The sequence below is a fragment of the Quercus robur genome, chromosome 6, assembly GCF_932294415.1.
Source record: "Quercus robur chromosome 6, dhQueRobu3.1, whole genome shotgun sequence".
NCBI lineage: Eukaryota > Viridiplantae > Streptophyta > Magnoliopsida > Fagales > Fagaceae > Quercus > Quercus robur.
Window position 1 is genome coordinate 12,022,059 of NC_065539.1, and position 24,502 is coordinate 12,046,560.

A 24,502-nucleotide genomic window follows, 5' to 3' on the forward strand; every position below is an offset into this window, starting at 1 on the left:
AATCTAAGTGTATATATGTGTGAGGTTTCCTCCTGGAAACTTGAACCCCAGCCCTTGCCCCCTACACCACACAAGTACTTATACTTTTATTTTATATGCTTCGAATTATAAATTTTGCGGTTGCGTGGCCAGGCTATCTTGTCAACAGTGTTATTGATTTTTTTTAATCATCAATTCAGTGAAATAAACTTCTTTCTTTTATTAAGAGAATCGATGCACGAAACCTCCCTCCTCAAGTTATTACTATTGAATATAATATATAAATTAATATTTACATTTTAAAAAGTAAATATTTTACCAAATACTACTTATGTAACTTGTTTTCTATTAGAATTTACAGTAGGTCACCTATTATGCTATTAGTGGGCATGACCCTTGACTAGCCACATTTAATGGAATTTTTTTTTTGGATGAACACATTTAATGGGATTAACTCTTTCGTGTAATATAAGTTACATTGGAATGAGTTGCAAAATGATGCAACCTCTCTCATTTGTGTATCTCAAGAAAAATAAAACATTTATTCTTCTTCACCATTCTCTAGCTTTTGGATTCCATCATATTAATTGTTCATTGGCTGTGGATATCGCGTGACTTGCTATAATAACAAACATCACCATAAAAAATAATCGTTCAGATTATGAAGATATGGTTTATAATATAGAACCAGCGAATACATGATCCTAGAGAAATAAAAACTCTATTTCTTACATTTTCACTACAAACCAGCAGTCACATTCATGAGCATGACTTTTGACTAATGTTACATATATTAGATAATTCTTCCAAATAGAAATCGACATTTTTTCACCTAATCTTCCCTTGAAATTCTTTGCAAGAGAATCCAAATTCAATTATATATTCCATCCATTTCCTATCAAAGAAAACTTGATTTGTCCATGTGTTCAATTTCACACTCCCCAGGGCTCAAGTCCCCATCTTCATTTTTCCTTTGTATTTGACATTACATTGATAAGCAATTAGTACGTTCAAAAGCAGGGTCAAATAATCAAGTGTGGGATTTAGTAGGACTAGTAAATTACTTTAGGAAATTTTTTACTGGGAATTTAAAAAGTGGTTAAAAAAATTTCATAATTTTTTTAATTTTTGATAAATTTTTTTTAAAATGAATTATTAATATATACCTACAAGTATATATTAACCAGACTCATCAAGTATATTTCACATCCCCCATGGGCCAGTACATAAGTAGGGGCTAAAATCGCCCAATACCATGTTTTTTTGAAATTTTTAGCAACAGAGCACTGTTTCGGAAATAATTTGGGATCTTCCACTTTTTGTGGTACTCGAGCTTGGTGAGCTCGAGTACCACATTTTTCCATTCAACCGTCGCCCCATATTCAAGGAGCCCTATAGTGGCGTTTTTAAGCCCTATAGTGACGTTTTCGGGCCCTATAGCGGCGTTTTCCTGCAAAAAAAATTTTTAAAGTCCCCATACCAGGTTAAGGGGCCCTATAGTGGCGTTTTTAATCCCTATAGTGACGTTTTTGGGCCCTATAGCGGCATTTTCCTGCAAAATTTATTTATAAGTCTCCATACCAAGTTCAAGGAGTCCTATAGTGGCGTTTTTAAGCCCTATAGTGACGTTTTCGGGCCCTATAGCGGCGTTTTCCTACAAATTTTTTTTATAAGTCCTCATACCAGGTTCAAAGGGCCCTATAGTGGCGTTTTTAAGCCCTATAGTGACGTTTTCGGGCCCTATAATGGCGTTTTTGGGCAACTTTTTTTTTTGTGAAGATGTTGACCAATGAAAAGATGGTACTCGAGCTCACCAAGCTCGAGTACCACAAAAAGTGGTAGATCCCAAATTATTTCCGAAACAGTGCTCTGTTGCTAAAAATTTCAAAAAAACTTGGTATTGGGCCATTTTGGCCCATAAGTAGGTGCACAGAATTGACAACAGCATAGGTCATTCTCTGGGCCAAAGATGTATGTCACAAGATGATGTCTTTGGCAATGGAGTTTAATCGAGTGTAGTACTGTAGCAAGGTCAAAGTCCTTTGTCATTTCATTTGGTTGGTGGAATTCGTTTTTCACATGTGGGATATGGGTACAAAGGTCGGTTTCTACTTGGACATTAAAGAAGAAATACCAACTGTTGAGGATGAAAAATGATGAAATGAGAAAAAGATAAGGACAAAGTATATGCAATTATTACTTTAGATTAGATTAGATAAGATAATGGAGTAATCGACAAACCTCTGGTCAGTGCGTTTCAACAAATTATTGATTTTCTTTAATTTTTTGGGCCCCCAATTCTCGTGAAAAATGTGGGCATATAAAAAAAATTGTAATTTAAAAACAGGGTTGGTAGCCCAAAGCTATGTGAGTTGGGCTTGAACGCCTTGTTATCTGTTTGACCTTTATACCATGGACTCCAGCTCGATTCACAATTTCACATTAACAAAGTGAAAGCCCAATACTGGGCAACATAGAAATGACAGAGAAAAGTCAGAAAACCAAATACTTCATTTAATAATAATAAAAAAATCCATTACTTTTTTTAAAAAAAAATTGAGTGAGATTACTTTTAACATTTTCATACTAGGATGAAATTGGGATCTAATGCGCTATTAGATGAAACTTTGGTTTTTAAGTGACAATAAGAAACTCACATCATATTCTTTTAAAAGTCTTATTTTCTACTAATAAAGAAGTTCTCTTGGGTCAAGGGCCACCAACCTCTATAATATTGTCTATTTATAAGATTTTATCACTTCTTTGTAGGTAGAACATTTATTTCTTACGGGATATAAAATATCAATTCACTTCTTTAATTTTTCTAACAAAAATTTACTTCTTCAAAGTATAGATATTCCACCACCGCATACCATTGATGTGATGATCACTCCAAAAGTATAAGTATTTGTGGAGTGTGGAGGGTAAGGGCTGGGGTTCAAGTCTCTAAGAGGGAGTTTCACACACATATACACTTAGATTAGACTAGAATAGAAATTTTATCTTGTATAAAAATTAAAAAAAAAAAAAAAAAACATTCCTTCCATCTAAGAAAAAATCCCAACCAAGTGAAATTTGGGATTTGACTTTTGAGACCATTTTTAATAGTCCTCCACATTGATTCAAATTCTACCCATCAATCTTTATTCTTTTTTCTATGATTTGCACCTTACTCCAAAACAACAATAGCCACAAATTGAGTCAAACTCTACACAATGAAGTTCTTAGATCATTATCATTAGGCACGATAGAGTTTTTACTAAATTTAAGCTAAAACCCAAACTTTTTCTATTTTTTCTAATCCACTATTAATACACACCTATATCAACCTCTCTATTCTATCACTATTCCATTTAAATAATATTTATTAATTATTTCTTTATTAAATATACAGTACACATCCAACACACACAATCACAACAATCCACAAACTGTCAACTTCCAAATTACACATTCAATTGATTCGCTATAATCCATAATCCTCAACTCACTATAATCCACAACCCATATTATATATTCAGTTAATTCAAGCTCATATTGTAAATTTCACTACATGCAATTTCCTATCATAGCTCAACGAACCAAGTTCTCTCTGATTCAGCAATAATTTAACTGAATTAAAAAATAAAAAAGATGGCTGAAATCTCAACAGTAAAAACCCCTTACATAAATTTAAAACCCAATGCAAGAAATTAGCTGCCAAACACCATTAAAAAACAACTAAGCATCAAACCCATCATCAATTGCCTAAAATTTTACTCTTATTCATCAAATAACAAAGTTTGTGAACAATTTTAGAGAAAACCTGAGTTTCTTTTTTTTTGCTGGGGGGGGGGGGGGGGGGGAGGGGGTGGTGATTGAATAGATGGTTGGACACTTGGACTATCAACTACGAATGATGGTTGGGGTTTCCTCTAAATGACGCTCATGAGAAAGCTTCAGAAAGGGAAAAAAAAAAGTTTAGCAAAAGAAACTTGTTAGTACCTCATTCAATAGGACAATGTACTATTCATTATATATATGTGTGTGTTGTAAAGGCTCTCGAGTTTAAAGCAAGGAGTCTGGAGATAAATTTAGCAAAAACTATGAAGTAGAAAGCGTGATACTAAATGCTTTTAAATATAATTCAGGTGAAGAGTAAGCACCTTCACCCATATGTGTTAGTACATTGATGATTGAATCGTTCCTCAAAACCTAGCAAACGAGTTGGGTCAATTAGGTTTGGGTTTGACTTGATCAATTTAGGATCAGAATCTTGTTAGACTAAAATGGGTGGCTATATATAAATTTAACATAATTTGTAACCTTTTTTTCACATGTCTTTTATTGTAAATAAAACAAGTACAAAAAAGACTATCAAGGATGAAAGTTGAATAATTTTTGAAGTTTATAATTCGATAATTAATTTTAATAATTTACCAGTCTAATAATTTATTTCACAAAATAAGAAAAATAAAATGTGTATACCTATTATACATTAAATATGAAATAAGGTTAAAATCACCTATAAACTAAGTGTGGTTTTGGATTAACTTTTTGCTAAAAGTTCATTTATTTGTTTGTTGAAAGTTGGAAAAATTATAATTGTAATTAAAGGAAAAAAAAAAAAAAAGAGGTTTTCAAAAAATTGAACATATGCAAATAAAATAAAAAACTAATCTAAACTATACAATATATACAATTTTAAGAGTAAAATATAACATGTTAGCTAAAGAAAAAAAAGTAAATAATTAAAAAGAATATCTTTGATGAACTTATGAAAATTAAAAAAATTACTCATGTTAATGGTAGATCCGACCCTAACATTTGTTATATTTGAGAATTGCTTGCCAAATCGATGATTAATGTCATTAGTATTTTTATCTACAGCAAATATATATAACTTAAAAATTGAAAATGATACTATTAAAAAATTCAGTTTAAAATTTTATAGTAAAGGCTTGATGAGCAAGTCTGGTACCGGTTTGTTGTACTAAAACAAGTTACTAATCTTATGATCCATATCCTACCTTTTCGTTTGGGTTCAGGTGGATAATTGAGTCCGGATTCAATTTTGCCAATTGTAGTTTGGATTGAGCTTGGAGCCTCGAACCCAAAATTTGGGTCTTTTTCTTTTATGCTATTACACAAGGCAAAAATGGCCCATTACCATCAATTTTGGAAATAATTTGCCCAGAAACACTGTTTCTGAACTATATAGCAATGTACCACTTTTTCTGGTACTCGAGCTTGGTGAGCTCGAGTACCATCTTTTCATTGGTCAAACATCTTCTCAAAAAAAAAAAAAAAAACGCTGCTATAGGGCCCGAAAACGTCACTATAGGGCTTAAAAACGCCACTATAGGGCCCCTTGAACCTGTTATGGGGACTTATAAAAAATTTTTTGCAGGAAAACGCCGCTATAGGGCCCAAAAACGTCACTATAGGGCTTAAAAACGCCATTATAGGGCCCCTTAACCTGTTATGGGAACTTATAAAAATTTTTTTGCAGGAAAACGCTGCTATAGGGCCCGAAAACGTCACTATAGGGCCCCTTAACCTGGTATGGGGGCTTAAAAATGCCGCTATAGGGCCCGAAAACGTCACTATAGGGCTTAAAAACGCCACTATAGGGCTCCTTGAATATGGGGCGACAGTGGATTAAAAAAACATGGTACTCGAGCTCACCAAGCTCGAGTACCAGAAAAAGTGGTACATTGCTATATAGTTCAGAAACAGTGTTTCTGGGCAAATTATTTCCAAAATTGATGGTAATGGGCCATTTTTGCCATTACACAACCTTTTTCATGGTTGATGGGCTACCTAAATCCATATATTCCATTAGAGGCCCAATAATTTGTCTTTTTATAAGACGAAATTAGAATTATCCAAAGTTGGACTGTGGGCCGAAAGCGGTCAACAAGTGCATAGGGGCATGGGACCAAGAGTAAATACTACTGGTTAGCAATACTGGATGGAGGCCATGAGAAAATGTTAGGCTTACAATTTTTTTCAAAATTTTTGTCACAATTTACTCTCGTGGCAAGTCATGAAGTCATGGGTGGTAAAGTAAAAATGATAGGTCCATAACTTTACTATTCATGACTTGCCATGTAAGCAAGTTATGGTAAAAATTGTAATCTCAACATTATTCATAAGTAGAAGTGTGAATTTTAAAGTTTTGAATGTTGTCATGATGGTACTACGAGGATGGTTTCCAAGCTAACTTATTAGTGACTCTGTTCTTGTTCTTTTCTTTTAAAAAGAAAAATTAAATTATTATTATATACTTAAAATATTTATTCCAAATAAGCAGTGTAAAATTGTCTTTAAGTTACAAAAGGTGTAAATTAATCTTAATCTATCTATCTATATATATATATATATATATAAGCTAAAAAAATACTCTATTTAATATTGCTGGTTAAACAAATCAACTGTGAAAAAAAATCAATTAGTAATAATAACTTAAAAAAATTAAGTTAATCAAGTTTTTGAACTTTAGGAATGGTCCATTATTTAATAAGGACCCTGTAAACTAGTCTAAGTATTATGTTAAACCGATAATCGAGATTCTTCTTCTTCTTCTTTTTGTTGGATTTCCACGTTAAAACTTATCTAAGTTAATTTTCCATAAACTTGGCATATTTAGTATTATTTATGAGATATTGATCAGATGAAAGGTTAGCTCTTCTCTTGTGTCGTAAATAATATGATGCTTTAAAAAATAAAAAATAAAACATCTTTTTTTTTTTTGAAACTAATATATATATATATATATATATATATATTGTAAGGACTCAATTCGTGACGACCCCAAGATGATACTGGGCTCGTATGTAAAGAGGGCCCGAACAATATTATTTGTATAGCGTGGGTTTGAAAGGCTAGGCCTTGGTCACTGGTCGATGGATAACCATAGTGTTCATACAAAAGTAAGCCATGTTCGCTTCGTGGAGTCTTTCACCTCGAAATGGTCTGGGAGGCTCTGGTTCTTGGCCTTTTTTCCCAGCTCCTTTTCCGGATTGCTTGCTTCCCCTTTTATATTAGCTTGTATCCATTATCCTACGTCCACGTGTAGGTTTGACTTTCCAGGACTGATACTTATCCCATCAGCCCATACCCAAAGTGGTTGGGGGTGGTTGTAAAAAGCTGAAGAGTATGGCTCTGTCAGGTGCAGAGTATTCAATGGCAGTAATGGCAGCTTTCCCTTTGTCCTTGGTCGTTATACTATCCAGCGTCCCCTTCTCTATCAACAGAGATATTTTAGGTTTTTCCCAAAACTGTTCCTATACCGCTCTTGCCCTTTCTTTCAGGGGGGCCTCGGATATGCCGAGGACAGAATTATCATCGGCTATGTCTCAAGACTACTTGGACTTTTATTACACGTCCTCGGCTATACTCCTCCTCGACTTGGGCCTTGGGCCCCAATGTAAAAATGGGCCAGGGCCACAAATTCTTGGGCCCCATAATAGCCCCTCAAAATCCTGTTTTCCGACCTCTTAGTCAGAGAGGAGGGATTTGGTGATGCCAAGCCTTTATTACAGCTCGTTTAGCTCTGACCTTCATTAATGTTGGTGTCCCTTCATCTATTTAGGAAATGCGCCGGGTTATGAGACATTCGTCTAGATTTTCACACGGGGCGCTCCTGCCGTTTCAGTGTACGAGGCGCATCTTTAATAGATTTACATTACGAGGCCGATCAAATCTGTCGGTTATAGATGACATTGGGGAGTTGAACAGACGCTACCTCATTTGCAGATTTTCTTGGAAATTTGTACGGATTAAATGCCACTGAACTTACCTTCCATATAAGAAGCCAGACGAGAGGGTATTCCCTTCGCGTATTCCCTTCGCGTAAAGGCCCTTTATCCTTTCTAAAGCCTTAAACCTCAAGCTATGCTCAAAGTTTTCCTTATCAGCACAGTCAAAACTTATAGTGTGACACGTTTGAGGTAGAAGCGGGGATGAAAAGATCACATCCTTCTCCAAAGCGTTCTGTCCCTCCGAAGCTTAAAATGGCTCGGTCAGGGCAGGGTTGGCAGAGACTCAAGATACTTCCCACCCTCCTTCAGCCAAAATCCGAAGCAGGTGCTAGTTGCATCAAGTTTTTGGTGCGATTGAGTTGGGGTTATCCATTATCAGTACCAGCCGCTCTCCTATGAGCATAGCTAATATGGCACCAGCGTGTTAGGAGTCAGGGCTGACACAGGGACTAAGTATCCCTGCTTCTTTCTCTGTTCCTTCACTGGTGCCTCCTTTTGCTTCCCCTTCTTCTTCTTTCCCATCACCAGATCCATCCTGGTGCTTTTACTTCTTCCTCTTCTTCTCCTCTTCCATCAAAAGGGGTCCTTCTCTCAATATGGTGGCTACTAGAGTAGAATTTAGAAAGACTTCTTATTGTTGTTTGTTTCGTTGTTTTTTTTTTTATTCTTGTTTTTGTAATTTGTTTCCTATATAGGCTTGTTTAAGCCCTTCATTGTACGCTGTACTACTTCTTTACATTAATAAAAGTTGCCATTGTTTTATTCTATATATTCTTTCTTTCCTGCAACGGTTATGTCGTGAATGGACGTACTACCGTATGACTTCTTTTCATTTTTATACTCTGAACGATGCTTAGGGCCAAAATCCCTGTTAATAAAAAGACCTTACTCTGCGCTTATTGAAACTATCCAACACAATAATGCCGACTTGAACAAATGATACTTAGGGCAGAAACCCTTATAAAGAAAAAAGATGTTATTATGAACTTATTAGAGCTGTTTGGCACAATAATGCCGACCTGAGAAAACGATACTTAGGGCCGAAACCCTTATAAAAGATGTTATTATGAACTTATTAGAGTTGTTCGGCATAATAATGTCGACTTGAGAAAACGATACTTAGGGCTGAAACCCTTATAAAAGATGTTATTATGAACTTATTAGAGCTGTCTTGCACAATAATGCCGACCTAAGAAAACGATACTTAGGGCCGAAACCCTTATAAAAGATGTTATTATGAACTTATTAGAGCTGTCCGGCATAATAAGGCCGACCTGAAAAAGGGTTGTATACCCCAAACTGAACGAAATGATGGCTGAATGCTCGGTGCTCTGCAGGAGGTAATCATCCGAGGATATGTAACCCAAAATGAACAGCCCATGCGGGTTGCCGAGTACTAAGGTGTTTCGCCATCTTCCTAATGACCTTCATAGCCTTAGTCTTTTCTGGTATTCGGTCCGAGGACTGAGCGACTTAGAATTCTCCTTAAGTGGCTGATTTTTCCATAAGTTTGAGTCGGAAAACTATGCAATACCTTGGTTCTGTCCAAAACTTAGCTTTTTTTTAAGTAGTTGGTTTCCCCATAGGTTTGAGTCCGAGGATCATACAATGCCTTGGTTCTGTCCAAAACTTGATTTTTAAGTAGTTGGTTTCCCCATAGGTTTGAGTCCGAGGACCATGCAATGCCTTGGTTCTGTCCAAAACTTGATTTTTAAGTAGTTGGTTTCCCCATAGGTTTGAGTCCGAGGACCATGCAATACCTTGGTTCTGTCTAAAACTTAGCTTTTTTAAATAGTTGGTTTCCCCATAGGATTGAGTCCGAGGACCATGCAATACTTTGGTTCTGTCCAAAACTTGATTTTTAAGTAGTTTGTTTCCTCATAGGATTGAGTCCGAGGACCATGCAATACCTTGGTTCTGTCCAAAACTTGATTTTTAAGTAGTTGATTTCCCTATAGGTTTAAGTCCGAGGACCATGCAATGCCTTGGTTCAGTCCAAAACTTGATTTTTAAGTAGTTGGTTTCCCCATAGGTTTGAGTCCGAGGACCATGCAATACCTTGGTTCTGTCCAAAACTTAGCTTTTTTAAGTAGTTGGTTTCCCCATAGGATTGAGTCCGAGGACCATGCATACCTTGGTTCTGTCCAAAACTTGATTTTTAAGTAGTTAGTTTCCCCATAGGTTTCCCCATAGGTTTGAGTCCGAGGACCATGCAATACCTTGGTTCTGTCCAAAACTTAATTTTTAAGTAGTTGGTTTCCCCATAGGTTTGAGTCCGATGACCATGTAATACCTTGGTTCTGTCCAAAACTTAGCTTTGTTAAGTAGTTGGGGGAATTAACCCCTCGGCTATGGCGTGGGACATTGGTTTAAGGGGATTAGCTCCTCGGCCAAGCCCCTAGAACCATCCGCGCTACTGACGCTTCGAAGCGTAGCCCCTATTGAAGAAACGTAACCCCTAGTGGAACTTTATACTAGAACACTACAACCGGCTGTTGGAAATGATGGGGGGACTGTCTCAACCCACCGCCTGTGCCAACACACAAGCCCTTTCCATAGACGACGCCAATTGTAAGGACTCAATTCGTGACGACCCCAAGATGATACTGGGCTCGTACGTAGAGATGGCCCAAACAATATCATTTGTAGAGCGTGAGTTTGAAAGGTTAGGCCTTGGTTACTAGTTGGTGGATAACCATGGTGTTCATACAAAAGTAAGCCATGTTCGCTTCGTGGAGTCTTTCTCCTCGACACGGTCTGGGAGGCTCTGGTTCTTGGCCTTTTTTCCCAGCCCCTTTTCCGGATTTCTTGCTTCCCCTTTTATATTAGCCTGTATCTCTTATCCTACGTCCACGTGTAGGTTCGACTTTCCAGGACTGATACTTGTCCCATCAGCCCATACCCAAAGTGGTTGGGGGTGGTTGTAAAAAGCTGAAAAGCATGACTCTGTCAGGTGCAGAGTATTCAATTGCAGTAATGACAGCTTTCCCTTTGTCCTTGGTCGTTATACTATCCAGCGTCCCCTTCTCTATTAACATAGGTATTTTAGGTTTTCCCCAAAACTGTTCCTATACTGCTCTTGCCCTTTCTTTTAGGGGGACCTCGGATATGCCGAGGACAGAATTATTCTTGGCTATGTCTCAAGACTACTTGAACTTTTATTACACGTCCTCGGCTATACTCCTCCTCGGCTCGGGGCTTGGACCCCAATGTAAAAATGGACCAAGGCCACAAATTCTTGGGCCCCACATTTATATTATATATATATATATCACCTAGCATAAGGGACGACGTCGGTGAAGAATTTTGGTCCAAGATCTGTGTCCACCTGTCCTCTTAAATTGGGCAGTTTTTCCAAAATCTAATCTAACAAACTAACCAAAAAAGTATATATATATCACCTAGCATAAGGGACGACGTCGGTGAAGAATTTTGGTCCAAGATCTGTGTCCACCTGTCCTCTTAAATTGGGCAATTTTTCCAAAATCTAATCTAACAAACTAACCAAAAAAGTCGTTGACTACTGTTTGTATTTATGATTCATCATACGTATTGTAGAAATGAATCTCATTAAACTCTTAGCTCATTTGACCTTATCTTCATTTATTATTTTGTTTCAAAATGAGTAGATTCTTTACTTAATATATTAAATGATTTGAATCCTTTATATATATATATATATATATATATATATTGTTCATGTTATAACTAGTTTAGTGTAATTTTAAGTAATATTACACATCTCATAAAAAAAAAAGTAATATTACACAATTACAGTAAATTTTTTTATTAATTGAATGCAAATTTTAACAAATTAATTATTAGATTACATGATCTTCTTAAAAAAAAATTATTTGCAAAATTTCAAGATAATCAGAAATAAACAACCATATCATTTATGCAATATTTAAATTTTAAGTTCTTATATTTTAATAGTATGCATAAAAGATGAGTTTATATAGGAAAATATTTTAAAAATTCCAATTGGCACAAAATTTATCATGTATGTTAACTTTTAATAACATAGAGAGAACATAATTTATATATGGTGAGATTTTCAAAATACTAATTCAATAAAAAGTTATTAAGTGTTAAAATATTATTTAAAGTAACTTGACCTTAACCTTATATATATGATTTCTTTTATCGCAACATAACTTTTGGTTTCTCCATTACCAAGCCTAATATTTAATGTAGTAATTTTGTTTCTCTCAAGTAATTAGGAGAAAATGGGTAAATGCCATTTTCTCCCAAACTAAGCAGCATTTTGCCTATTTTTGCAAACTAATTAGGGAAATGCCCTTCTTTTGTAACTCAATTTGAGATAAATCGAGTTAAAAAAAAAAAAAAAAATTTCTAGAGCCCTATAGCGGCATTTTTCAGGACCTATAGTGACGTTTTAAAGACCTAAAGTAGCGTTTTGTAACTCGACCTCCATGAAATCGAGTTATAGGCAATTTTTTTTTTTATTTTTTTTACCTAAAACTCGATTTCATAGAGGTCGAGTTACAAAACGCTACTATAGGCTCCTTAAAAACGTTGCTATAGGGTCTAACTTGATTTATCACAAATTGAGTTTCAAAAGAGGGGTATTTCCTTAATTAGTTTAGGAAATGGGGCAAAAAGCTACTATTTTTGCTCGAAAAGGGCATTTGGCAATTTTTTTTCCCAAGTAATTAGGAGCACAAATTCAAAACTAGATGTAAATGTTTTGTTGCTCAACCGAAATTGAAATAATGAGGCAAAAGTATACTTTAGCCCTTAAAGTTTGGGGTTGTTTTCTTTTTTTGGTCCTTTATGTTTTAGATTTTTCATTTGGCTCATCGTGTTTGATTCCATTTTCATATTAGTTATGTTGTTCAAATTATTAGCTTTGCCGTCCAACTCTCTTAGTAATTTTTTATCATTAAGTATTAGATAAGTAGAGTCCATTAAGATATGTCATCTATATAATGTTATCCCTAAATGTCACTAAATTACTAATGGAAATAGACAACGGTATTAATATGAAAACGTATTATGAAAGGCGAAAATGAAAAAGATTGAAATGTAAACTTTAGTAAAAAATCAAGTATTTCGTTATGAAAGTTCTAGGGCATCGACATGTGTTAGATCGATATTGGGTGAGTTAACGAAACACATAAAGAGTTTGCTATAGTTGCTGTGTAGTGTCTGTTACACGAATCATAATAATACCCTGTTATTGTAGGGAATTTAACCTAAATTCCAACCTGTGAGAAACAAAACAAATAGAGAAAACACACGTCAAAGAAAATAATCACACGCAGAAGACAATATTTACGTGGTTCGGCAATTTGCCTACGTCCACGGAGTTGCAGGGATTTCACTATTATCAGGGAAAATACAATAGTGCACAAAAACACTCTCAAGAAACCCAAATCTCAATTACACCTTAGCACTCTCTCACAGAAAAAATAAGAATAGAAGCTGGCTGCCTCTCTTTTCTCTCATGCGGCTTGCTAACTAGGTTAATTGGAATTTTTTCTTTAATCTCACGGCTGCACTTACTTCACAAAACCTAATATATATATATATATATATATATATATATGTCAAAGTCGGCTAAAAGGTGGGTTACTATTCCAAATAGGACTTGGTCAAATAAGGTGGGCTTGTGGCAATTCAAGCCACACACGGGCCCTACTTCAACAGTTATCACTCACAAAGAATATTTAAACTTATCTCATCAAAGAAGAGAATGAAATAATAGAAAGAATGTGTCGGAGAAAGATACAATGAACTTAGCAGGTTGGAAAAGCCAAATAGCTATAGTGAATGCATGCAAGTCCTTAAATTTATGAAAAAGGGTGCATCCCTCCTAATAACACAAAAGTGTCTTTGGGTATGTTGGGACCTTAGTGGGATATCTCACATGGTGTATTTACTAGATGTGGTTTGACCCTTTAAAAAATTTCTTTCTTTATTCTTGCTTTGGATTTGAATCGGATAGATGGGAGAAATGGCTGTTTGTGAGGCATGATCCTTGAGACATGAACACTTCTATTATCCGACCCTGCCTTGGGAGGCAACCTACCTCACCCACCAACTGTCTTTTCTCTCTCACATGCTGCAGGGAAAAAGAAAAAGAAAAAGAAAAGCAGATTAAAAAGAAAAACAGAAAATTAAGAGAAAGGTTGTCTTTAATTAGTTTCTTTATTATTCCAAAGGTTTCTACTCCCCAATTTCTTCATTATGCTCTATTATTGATGAAACATTTTTTTGTTATACTCAAGAACTCATAAGTTATTGCGCACCTTTAATTTGATGATTACCCTACAAGTATAAAGTTCTTGTGAGATGGGAGGTAAGAATTGAGATTCAAGTCTCCAGGAGAAAATTCCACAAACATATATATTTTGATTAAGTTAAAGAAAAATTTATATCTTATATTAAAAAAAAATGATAAAAATTCCAATCCTAAAGTAAATAACATTTACTTACAAAATTTATTGAGCAATCGAAAGCATGCTATAAATTGACCTTTATTTCTTTGATAAGATTTTGTAGTTTACTTTTACGAATAGTCTAGATCTTGGTGTTATGCAATTGTACTTGGGAAAAAACAATTGTAGGTTATATAATCATTTTTTTTTTCCCTTGTTTTTGCCCTATAAAATCTAACGCTTAGCTGTTTGACTTGTTTCTTTTAGTTGCTCTTCTTCCAACAAGTAGATAATTACTAAAATAATTTGAATACGAAAATTTTAAATTAAAAGATGGTAATAATTCAAAAAAAAAAAAGTGCCACTTAATTACAAATAGAAAGAAATTATGTGGGAAATTTATATCCCTTGGATGATTTTTTTTTTTTTTTTTTTTTTTATGTTAAAATATTAGATCTAATGATTTTCTCTACTATTTTTTATATTTTGATGCTTCAATTACCAAACCTTTTTTATGAGCAAATAATCCAAATATCAGATTATTTAATTTAAAAAAAAAAAAAATCCTTCTAAAATTATAATTTTGATAATGCCCCTGCTAATTTCGGTACCTATTCTACCAAATAAATAAATAAATAAACCAAAGTAAATTAATATTGTAACAAGCACGTACACTCAAAAAGTTCTATAGCATAAGGTTTCCTATATTTATACGAATATTCTCACTGATGCCATAGAGATTTTATAAAAAGGAAACAAATCTCAAAATAGTACAAAACTATTTAGGAAAACAAAACGTCAGGATTAAATCCAACCGATACACTATATAAATTTTCCAAAATATCCATAATCTTCTTGTTTTCTTCACATAAATCTCGATCTACGTTGTTCTTCACTTTAACTTTGTATGGGCTTGCCTCCAGTTTAAAAACCTAGCTTATTTTACTATTTAGCTTATTTTTGCTATTATTCATGGCCCTACTATACTTTTTAGTATTATTCATGAATCTTACTGTACTATTTCAGCTAATTTTTACTTTTATTTACAGTACTTTCAATAAAAAAAATTCAATTTCAGCAAAATAAGTGGATCCCAAACAGACCATTTATCCTCATTAATTAGACCTTTGTGATTTGCTTTGTTGTATTTTGAATTTTTGATGGGTCATCCACACGTGTGTCCAGTTTACTCCCCATAAACTCATCTTCCTCCAATCGCGTTGCTCCACTGACGAAGCCTCCTTTTTTTTTTTTTTTTTTTTTTTTTTTTTTTTTTTTTTTTTTTTTTTTTTTTCTGCAAGTCCTGTCTCCCACATCCTAAAAAAAAAAAAAAAAAAAAAAAAAAAAAATCAAATGCCGTGTTCCTAGACCCTCAAAAGCACCGGTTAAACAATAATGGCCGAGTAATTTTCTTTTGGACTACGCAAGGTACTTGTATAAGAGTGAGTTCAAAAACAGGTATAAAGCCTTCATACACACTACAAGAGTTACCGGCTTTTGTAGTGGGTAAGTTGTGTGTGTGTGTGTGTGATGTCTGTTTGTGTTCCTTCTCAAAAAAAAAAAAAAATATTGTGTAAATAAAACAAAATAAGCATTTGAAAATAACATAACACACAATATAGTTATTAACCCGGATAAAACTAATAGAACAGCTTGTCCTAAAGTAAAATCACTTGAAGAACCTTTCAAAAAAAAAAAATCTATTATAATAAAGACAAGTTTACAAATTTAGAACAAAATTTTTGTCCCTAGACTCTATAATTTCAATAGATTAAATTACTACAGAAACCTTCTACAATTTCAAAACTCTTCTATTATATAAATGCTCCATGGATGATATACTTGCAATCACAACTGGAACCTCCGACTGGCTCTAAGAACCTCTTGAAGATTTGATTCATAATACCAAGTTTATGATTGGAACTATGACTTCAGCTTCTTCATCAACTAATCTTTAGATTTACTTGAATGCCTCTAGTATGGTGAAAATATATTGAGATAAAATTAATTATATATAAAGCATAGCTGAGCAAACAATGTTTTTCTTTCTCTAAAAATCCTATTTTCGCGTTGTTGTTTTTTGTTGATTGTGCAATCTCTTTTGATAAAAAAAAGTGTCAAAAATCCAAAAACTTGACACTAAAGTACAGAACTTGGCAACAATCTTTTCTTTAGAAATAAACTACTTAAACCATTTACAAAATACATTTTGTTCATGGTTTACCAACCTAAACAAAGAACTTATTATAGATGAAAACATGGGGGAGGGGGGTTTTAGGTTGAGTTGAGTTAAGATTTAATTTCATTTTTGGTGAATTAATTTTGGAAGGTATTATTGTTTTTGTTTGTTTGTTTTTAATTTGGAATCTTAGAAAAACCTAAACGCACGAAGTCGGTTGGGAGGGCCTAACAATGCAATTTGGAAGGATTTGGACAGAAGGATTACCTTGAAAATGGTTAAATTTAATAGACTATTTAAAAAAAAAAAAAAAAAAAATAAAAATTAAATGACTAAATTGAAAACATGTTAAAAATGAAGGTATAATTTGTAATTTTGTCTAGATATTTGTTTGTTTTCGCTTCTTCTCTCAGGTCACACCCTCCTCTTCATCCAATAATGTATGAAAGGTTCATGATATTTCCAAACAGTCAAATTCGGTAAAAGTATTTTTTTTTTACTTTAATGTATTTGAGGGGGAAAAAAAGTTATTTTCCATGACACATACACTTTAACCTACCATTAATAAGTCTTTAAAAACGACTTTTATAACTTTTGAGATATAAGTATCTTCGCATACACTGTTTAGAGATCTAAGAAGAAAGAACTTACCTAACAAAATTAGTAATATATTGTAATTATTTTTTTAAAAAAAAACACCAAAATTACTTCTCTCTTTTTACTTATAAGAGCATCCACAGCAGTGGAGCTAAAAATTTAGCTTTTTAGCTCCACCAAAAGTTCATTTATCTATTTTATCTACACATATGCTGCAGCAGTGAATCTATTTTAGCTTTCAACATAATAAAATAATATAAATATCACATTAAAATAATATAACTACTACAATAAAATAATATATCCTACTAAAATTAAAAAAAAAAACATCACAGCACCGACCATAACCACTCTACCATCAGCCACAGCCACCGCCGCCGCCGCCGCCGCCGCCACCACCACCACCACCACCACAGCAAGGAAAAAAAAAAAAAAAACCCACAGCACCACAAAACACGACACAACCACCGCCAACACAGCACCACAAAACAAACCCCCAGCATACCACAAAACAAACCCACAGCTACAAATCACAAATCGAACCCACCAAACCCAAATCCAGCTACCCAAACGTCGAGGGACCAGAGTTGAGCTTCAATGGGAGTTGAGAGACCGGAGTTGAGCTTCGGTGACGTTGGGCTTCGACGGCGTGGGTCTGAGGGACCGGAGTTGAGCTGACGTTGGGCTTCGGTGGCGTGGGTCTGAGGGACCGGAGTTGAGCTTCGGTGACGTTGGGATTCGGCGGTGTGGGTCTGAGGGACCGGAGTTGAAAGAGTGAATGGAGAGACTGAACCGGAGTTGAGAGAGTGAATGGAGAGACTGAACCGGAGTTGAGAGAGTGAATGGAGAGAAATGAGCTTCAGAGAGGAGATGACAGTGAATGAGAGAGAGAGAGAGAGAGAGAGGCACGGATAAAACAATGAAAAAGAAATGAGCAAGTGGAACCAGTGGAATAAAATAATAGAAGCTGGGTGATAAAATAATATTTTTATTTTTAGCTCTAATGAACAGTGCACATCTATTTATAGATGTGCACTGTAGCAGTGGAGCTAAAAAAAATGGATTTAGCTCCACTGCTGGAGCATTATTTGAGCAGCAGTGTAACTAAAATTTAGCAATATAGCATTATAGCTACAATGCTACAAATACTGTAAGATAAAATGAGAATATTCAAAACCAAAAAAAGGATTTCTCATATATTTCAACTTTTCCATTCTTACTTTCGGTAAAATTATTGTGCCGTACAGGCACATTGCACGATGAGCCCAACGTATCTTCTACCCATCAAAACTTCTTTCTCTTCCTCATTCCCTTCCTAGATCTTCTTGCTCTATGTTCTTCGCTTTCCTCAACGTGTAGTTAGGATTTGGTTACTCTACTATTTTCTCTCAATTCCAAACGTTTTATTTTTTAGCTGGGTGTGCAATAAGCTTTGGCTTAACCGAGACAATGGGTGATTTGTAGATTGTGTATAACGACTTGGCTAAGATCAATTTTGTCTTTGATATCCTGTTAATGTTGTTGGGTGATTGAAAGAAATAAATGGAAAAAGTGGAAGCAAGACAACAATTTTAACTAGGTTCAACTTAACAACCTAAATTCATTAGTAAAGTCTCTTGATGATTATATTTTTTTAAACTAAGATTTTATGTTACAATAAACCCAATCTATAAATTACTAGAAAATAATAGGTTATTGTTAAACTAACATATTGTTAATTTATTAATCCTACAAGTGCATGAATTTACAATTAATTTGAGACTCGTGAACCATAATATATATAATAATAAAGAATTAGAATTCCAATCTTCCTATCCTATTATTGTTAAATGGAATTATCACAAAAAACCTCCGACTACTTTATTCCTCTCCTGACATCCAAACATAGGCTAAGAGCATTGCTGAAATATATTGAGCCATTTTCTTATGTATAGTTAGCATGTATATACTACTTTTTTTCTCTTCTATTTATTAATTTTCATAACAAATCACGTATAATATAATTGAGTAATACTAAGGATACCACAATTTTACTATATAAAACTTATAAATTAATATATGACCGATCATTAAAACAACAATTTAAACATTAATTTCGTCAAAGTGGTTAAATCCCACCAATTACATTCATTTAACGTTAACACACTAATAATATGATAAATTAAGAAACTACATTTTCTTTACAGGCCCACCTATAGACCAATACTATCACTCCTACACCATACATGCATCTATCAATAGTACTTTCACCCTGCTCTCTCACCAAGACATTAGATCTGCATAGACCCCACCATTTGAGCAGCCTGGCCGCTGGTAAGCCTTCATCAAAGTAGCGTAATTCACACTACCTCTCGTCATCCCAACTGCAGGTAAACCAACTCCATTGATTGTCCTATTAGCCTCGGCTTGTTCCAACTTTTGCACTTGTTTCTTCAAGAACTTCATGTAATGTATAGCCTCATCCAACATCGAAGCCGTGTCCATTTTAGACCCACCAGGAACAAGCCTTTGCAGTATCCTTATCCTCTCACTAATCCTTTCCCTCCTATGCCTCGCTGCCACGCTCTGTGGATCCTTTGAAATCTTCACGTTCCTCCGCTTAGGTGGCTTGATTGATTCCGGGTCTACGTGAATAGGTTGCATCGCAGCTATCCGGAAAATCATCTCTCTCATTGCTGCCACTGAGTTCTTCTTCTCATATGAGTTTGCAAGTGATATTGCACCAACATTATTGAAACTGAATCTTCCTGACATCACATGGGGTTGAAGAGATGGTGTCATGGGGTCCTGAATTGGAGTGCCCATTAATGGTATGGAGGAACTTGGGTTTATCAATGTGTGTGGGACAGGGGCTACATTTGGGTTATGGATTATGGGTGGTGTGGTGGTGGTAATGTTACTAGTGCTTCCACTGGTGAATTCGATTTCTGGGTATGTAGGAATGGGAGTGTTATGGAAAGGGTCACAGAATTCAGGAAGCTTTTCCATTTGCATCATCATTGTCATCACGTCCATGTGATCCTGATCTGTTAATGATTTTAGCATGTCACCATCCATATTGTTGCTCACACACCCTTTTATTAACGCTCGCACCCCAATAGAAGAGAGACAGAGACAGAGAAAGAAAGGTATAAAGTCACAGAGCAACAGAGGTATGGAGGAGGAGACAGTGGAGTGGAAGAGTCTTATAGGGTTTTATTATTATCAGAGAGAGATAAGAAAGTTGAGAGAGAATAAAATAGTGATAGAAACTGTAGAATTATCTCTAGAACCGACCACCAATGCTATAGCAGGCTCACTGTAAGTGGGAGAGAGGGACTTTATTTATATAACAACTAGTGACTTAATATTTTAATCTTTGGAAACATATGGAAGAAAAAATCTCAACTCATTTATGAATGTATTTATGGCCTCTGATAAAGACCACACATCGTTGTGGGGAGACGGGGATACCTCTAAGTATTGTCTCAACCATCTGATCTAGAGCTCAAATTAAAGGTCAATGTTGCATGGATATGGTATCAATGGCAGATTTTGAATTAGCTAGGTCGACTCATTGGAGGGCTTAGATTAAAGGTATGTTTCAATGAAGGTGCATGCATGAACCATTTCTCTTTCAAAGTTATGATTCTTTTGACTGAAATTTTGTATTTGCTTTGCCTTCAAATTTTATACTTTCTGATTAAAAAAGAAAAATAAAATGGCCTAGGAACCCCACTGTCACATGAAATCTGTCAGAAGAAGAATCTTCCTTCCCCAAAACATTTACGCTATATATGTTTTGGATTTGGGGGAAGGAGATAGAAAGGAAAAGAAAAGGAGAGAAAGAAGTAATTTTCCTTATTTGGTTAGGAAGTTGAGAGAAAGGGGAAAAAAAAAGGGAGAGAAGAGAAGTAAAAAGAGGAGTTTTGGGATTATTTTAAATTTTTATTATAAAATTATCAATATGCCTTTCTATTATTTTATTTTTTTCAAATCATACATTAATTTAAGGGAATAAAAGTATATATATAAAAAAAATCTTTCTAAGCTATTTAAAAACCAAAAAAGGGAAATAATTTGTTTCCTTTCTTTTCTTTCTTACATCCAAACGCATATAGAGAAAGAGAATTCATTTTTCATTTCCTTTCTCTTTTTCTTTCCTTGATATTTTATTTTTTCTTTCCTTTCGTGCAACCAAACATATATATCCAATTTTGTAATTTATTGAAGTGATCCAAAGGTAGAAAATAGAAAAATAAGAACAAAGTTTCTCTCCAAGAAACTCTACAAACACCTCATATATTTCTATATTGAGTATGAATTTTGAAAATCTAACCGTTAGATTGCATGTTTTTATTATATTCTTCATGCATGTAAAATTTCAAGAAGATCAAAGATTAATTGCTATCTTATCAAATAAATATTAAAATTTCAAATTTTTATGATCTAAAATTGTATATACAAAATAAGTTTATTAATCGAATAGTATATAATATTCCATTTAAAATTTGATATGCATGTTAAGAACATAAGAATCATGAAATTCAACGGTTAGATTTTCAGAATTCACAAAAAAAAAAAAAAAAATATATGAGAAGTTTGAAAAGTTTTTCTCCAAACTAGTTGAAGAGATATTTTGTTCAAAAAATAATATTAAATTTATGAAAAAGATGTGGGTAAAGCATATTCATACTTTGAAAATATGAGAAAAAGTGAAAAAAAAAAAAAAAAAACTCAAAAAGCAATATATAAAAATTAAAAAGCAAAAAAAGTTACTTATAAGCTAATACAAAACGCAGGCAAAATTATTCTTGTTTAGCTGCCGGTGCAACTCATATCATGAGGAAGCTGTTGGTGCCGGTGGTAACATATTCTGGTGTGTCAGTGGCTTTATCTGATATAATATTTTTTAAAAATAATCTAGAGTGAAGTGAGTAGGGGACCTAGTATACAGTAAGTAGAGCTTCATGATGGCTTGCTATTTGATCTTACTACTGCTCCATCGGCACGCTTTTCGATGTAGATTAGGAGCTGGCAGTGATGCTGATTGCTCAAACCCAATCCTCACCCCTCCCCACTTAACAAAAAAATGACCCTTCTGCTATATAAGTTAGAAAATGAATTCAGAGAAAAGAAGAAGAAGAAGAAGAAAGAAGAAAAAGTCAGTTACTGCGGTAATAATTTTGTATAATAATTTTGTACTGATCATAAATTTATTGCTAAAGTTTACTGGTACACAAACTTGGCATTCTTGAACCGGCTTTTCAGTTTTCACGAAAATGCTTCACGGCAGTATGGAAATCTTTTGAAAATGTTTCACGACAGTATGTTTCAAGACAGCTGATCAATGCGAAAAATATGAAAGCAGGCAAGTGAATTTGCAGCATTTTAAATATGATTATTACTGTCCAAAATTAATTAATTAATTTTTTTTTTTTTTTAAAATTTAAGGAAGGCTCATGTAATGTGAATGAATTCTCTATGATGACCACCAGATCAGATCAGAAGGGCTTCATACTATGACAAGTGCAGATTAAAAATGAACGTCATCTTAAAATGTGAATCTTACGTACAATAGATTATTATGATAACAACAAAAGAGTTCCTATTACATAAGAGTAGTTTTTTTTTTTTTTTAAATGTTTTACTTAAACATATATATACACACACATGTGTAAGACTTAATTAAAACTGTAGAAGAAAAAAAATCCCCCTATTTTATCATGTTTCTTAACATTAAGAATTTATAAAATATATATTTTTATAAGTTTTATAACATTAAAATATCAATATATATATATATATATATGTATGTATGTGTGTGCATTTATGTATGTTCACAAATGCATGGAGACATAAATATTAGTTATAAATCTTTGTCCTCCAAACTCAAATCATGACTCATCGTCTGACGAGAGCAGATATTTGAATCCCTCTCCTTTATGGTTGTAACTATTTAATTACAAATAATTAAAAAAAAATTATTTAAAACATATGCAGTTGTTTTTAATGGGGTATCTTTCACTATGTTTCATTATGGGTGCACCACTTTATCATCTCAAATATGTATAATATATACATATTTGTCACTATTATATCTAGTATAACAATATCTGCTAGTGATCCATTAATTAATTATTTTTTATTAGATGTTTATTTTGACAAATCTATCATTTTATTATATTTCTTTTTATATTTTTTAGGTTTTCAAAATTTAAAGATAATACAAAATAAATAAAAAATTATCTAGTTTATTGTACATAAAAATATGACTTTATTAAGCTCATTGTATTTATATAATTTATATTTTTTTTGAGAATTATTTATATAATTTATATAGTTGCACTGTGTGTAATTTTCATTAATGTTATATTATTCAATAGTTGTATATTGAATGTGCTTATTAACAAATCTAACATTGGATTATATGGTCTCCTCACATTCTACATACACGCAAAATATCAAGGCAATTAAAGAGTAATGTCTATCCCATCTGCAAATGGTTTAAATGCCAATTTTTCTAAACTTTCAAAATTAAATACAAAACATGAGTTATATGGATTAATAGAGAATTTTCCACAATGGCAAAAGCCCAATGAAGAAAATAAATAACATCTAACTGATGAGAAATTTCACATATATGTTGAGAATATAAAAAACATTTAATCCAATAGTGTGGTTATAAAATATTAATACAAAAAAAAAAAAAAAAAATTATGAGGTATATAACATTAACAGAGAGTTACACCCAATATGCATGCATAATATCAAGACAACCAATGAGTAATAATTATCTCATCTACAAAAGGTTAAATTTCACTTGTTTTCAACTTTGAAATTATATACAAAATATGAGTTTTATGGATTATTGGGGGAATTTTTTGCAATGGGCAAAAGCCTAATGAAGAAAGTAAACTTTATCTAATTGACAACAAATTTGTGTTAAAACATAAAAAGAAAAAAAAATGTTATCTAATGGTAGTATTTATGAATATTAGTACAATAAAAGTTATCTATTGGTGTAACATTAAGAGAGAGCTACACTAAGTTTAACTTAATCTTGAACTACATATATATATATATATTTATTTATTTATTTATATTTCTTGTCAATCAAATGTTATTTGCTATTCGATCAACAAATACATGTTTTATGTATAAAGGCAACTGGTATGCTGCAATAATCAACAGCAACATGTACATTTGGTAGATGAACAGTGAGGCTTTGTTTTTTTCCATTATCTAAATAGCAGGTATATATGCTCTGTAAATGAACATACGTTTACCCAGACTGCTAAGGGACCCATTTGAAAATGAAAGAAAACATTAACTTGTAGAGATAATATAAATAATAATGAGAAAGCACAATGAAGAGATAATTGCAGAGCTCAAAGGGTGGTCCCAGTTTTTTTTTTCTCATCATATACAAGCAAATCCCTATTCCTTAGTCTTCAACCCAATTGGTTAGTTTTACTTTTACCAAAAATGCACAAAACAATGATAATGCAACCTTTCTGATTGTCTGGGTTTCTGGATTGCATTTAATTTTACCATTACTACGCAATCAGATTGCCTTTTGCTTTGGTTTTCATGCTATCATCATCGATCATGGCTAA

General features: G+C 33.5%; 1 protein-coding gene across 1 annotated transcript; it reads right to left on the minus strand.

Annotated features, from left to right (window-relative positions):
• Positions 1–18,997: 18,997 nt before the first annotated feature.
• On the minus strand, positions 18,998–20,183 carry LOC126689647 (transcription factor HEC2-like). Its single transcript, XM_050384871.1, has one exon. It carries the CDS (start codon positions 19,959–19,961, stop codon positions 19,164–19,166), a length of 798 nt encoding a protein of 265 aa, XP_050240828.1. The 5' UTR covers positions 19,962–20,183; the 3' UTR covers positions 18,998–19,163.
• Between the last annotated feature and the right edge of the window lie 4,319 nt (positions 20,184–24,502).

What these genes read in the sequence shown, in the direction of transcription:
- LOC126689647 (XM_050384871.1), bottom strand. Translation starts at nt 19,961, where the DNA reads ATGGATGGTGACATGCTAAAATCATTAACAGATCAGGATCACATGGAC.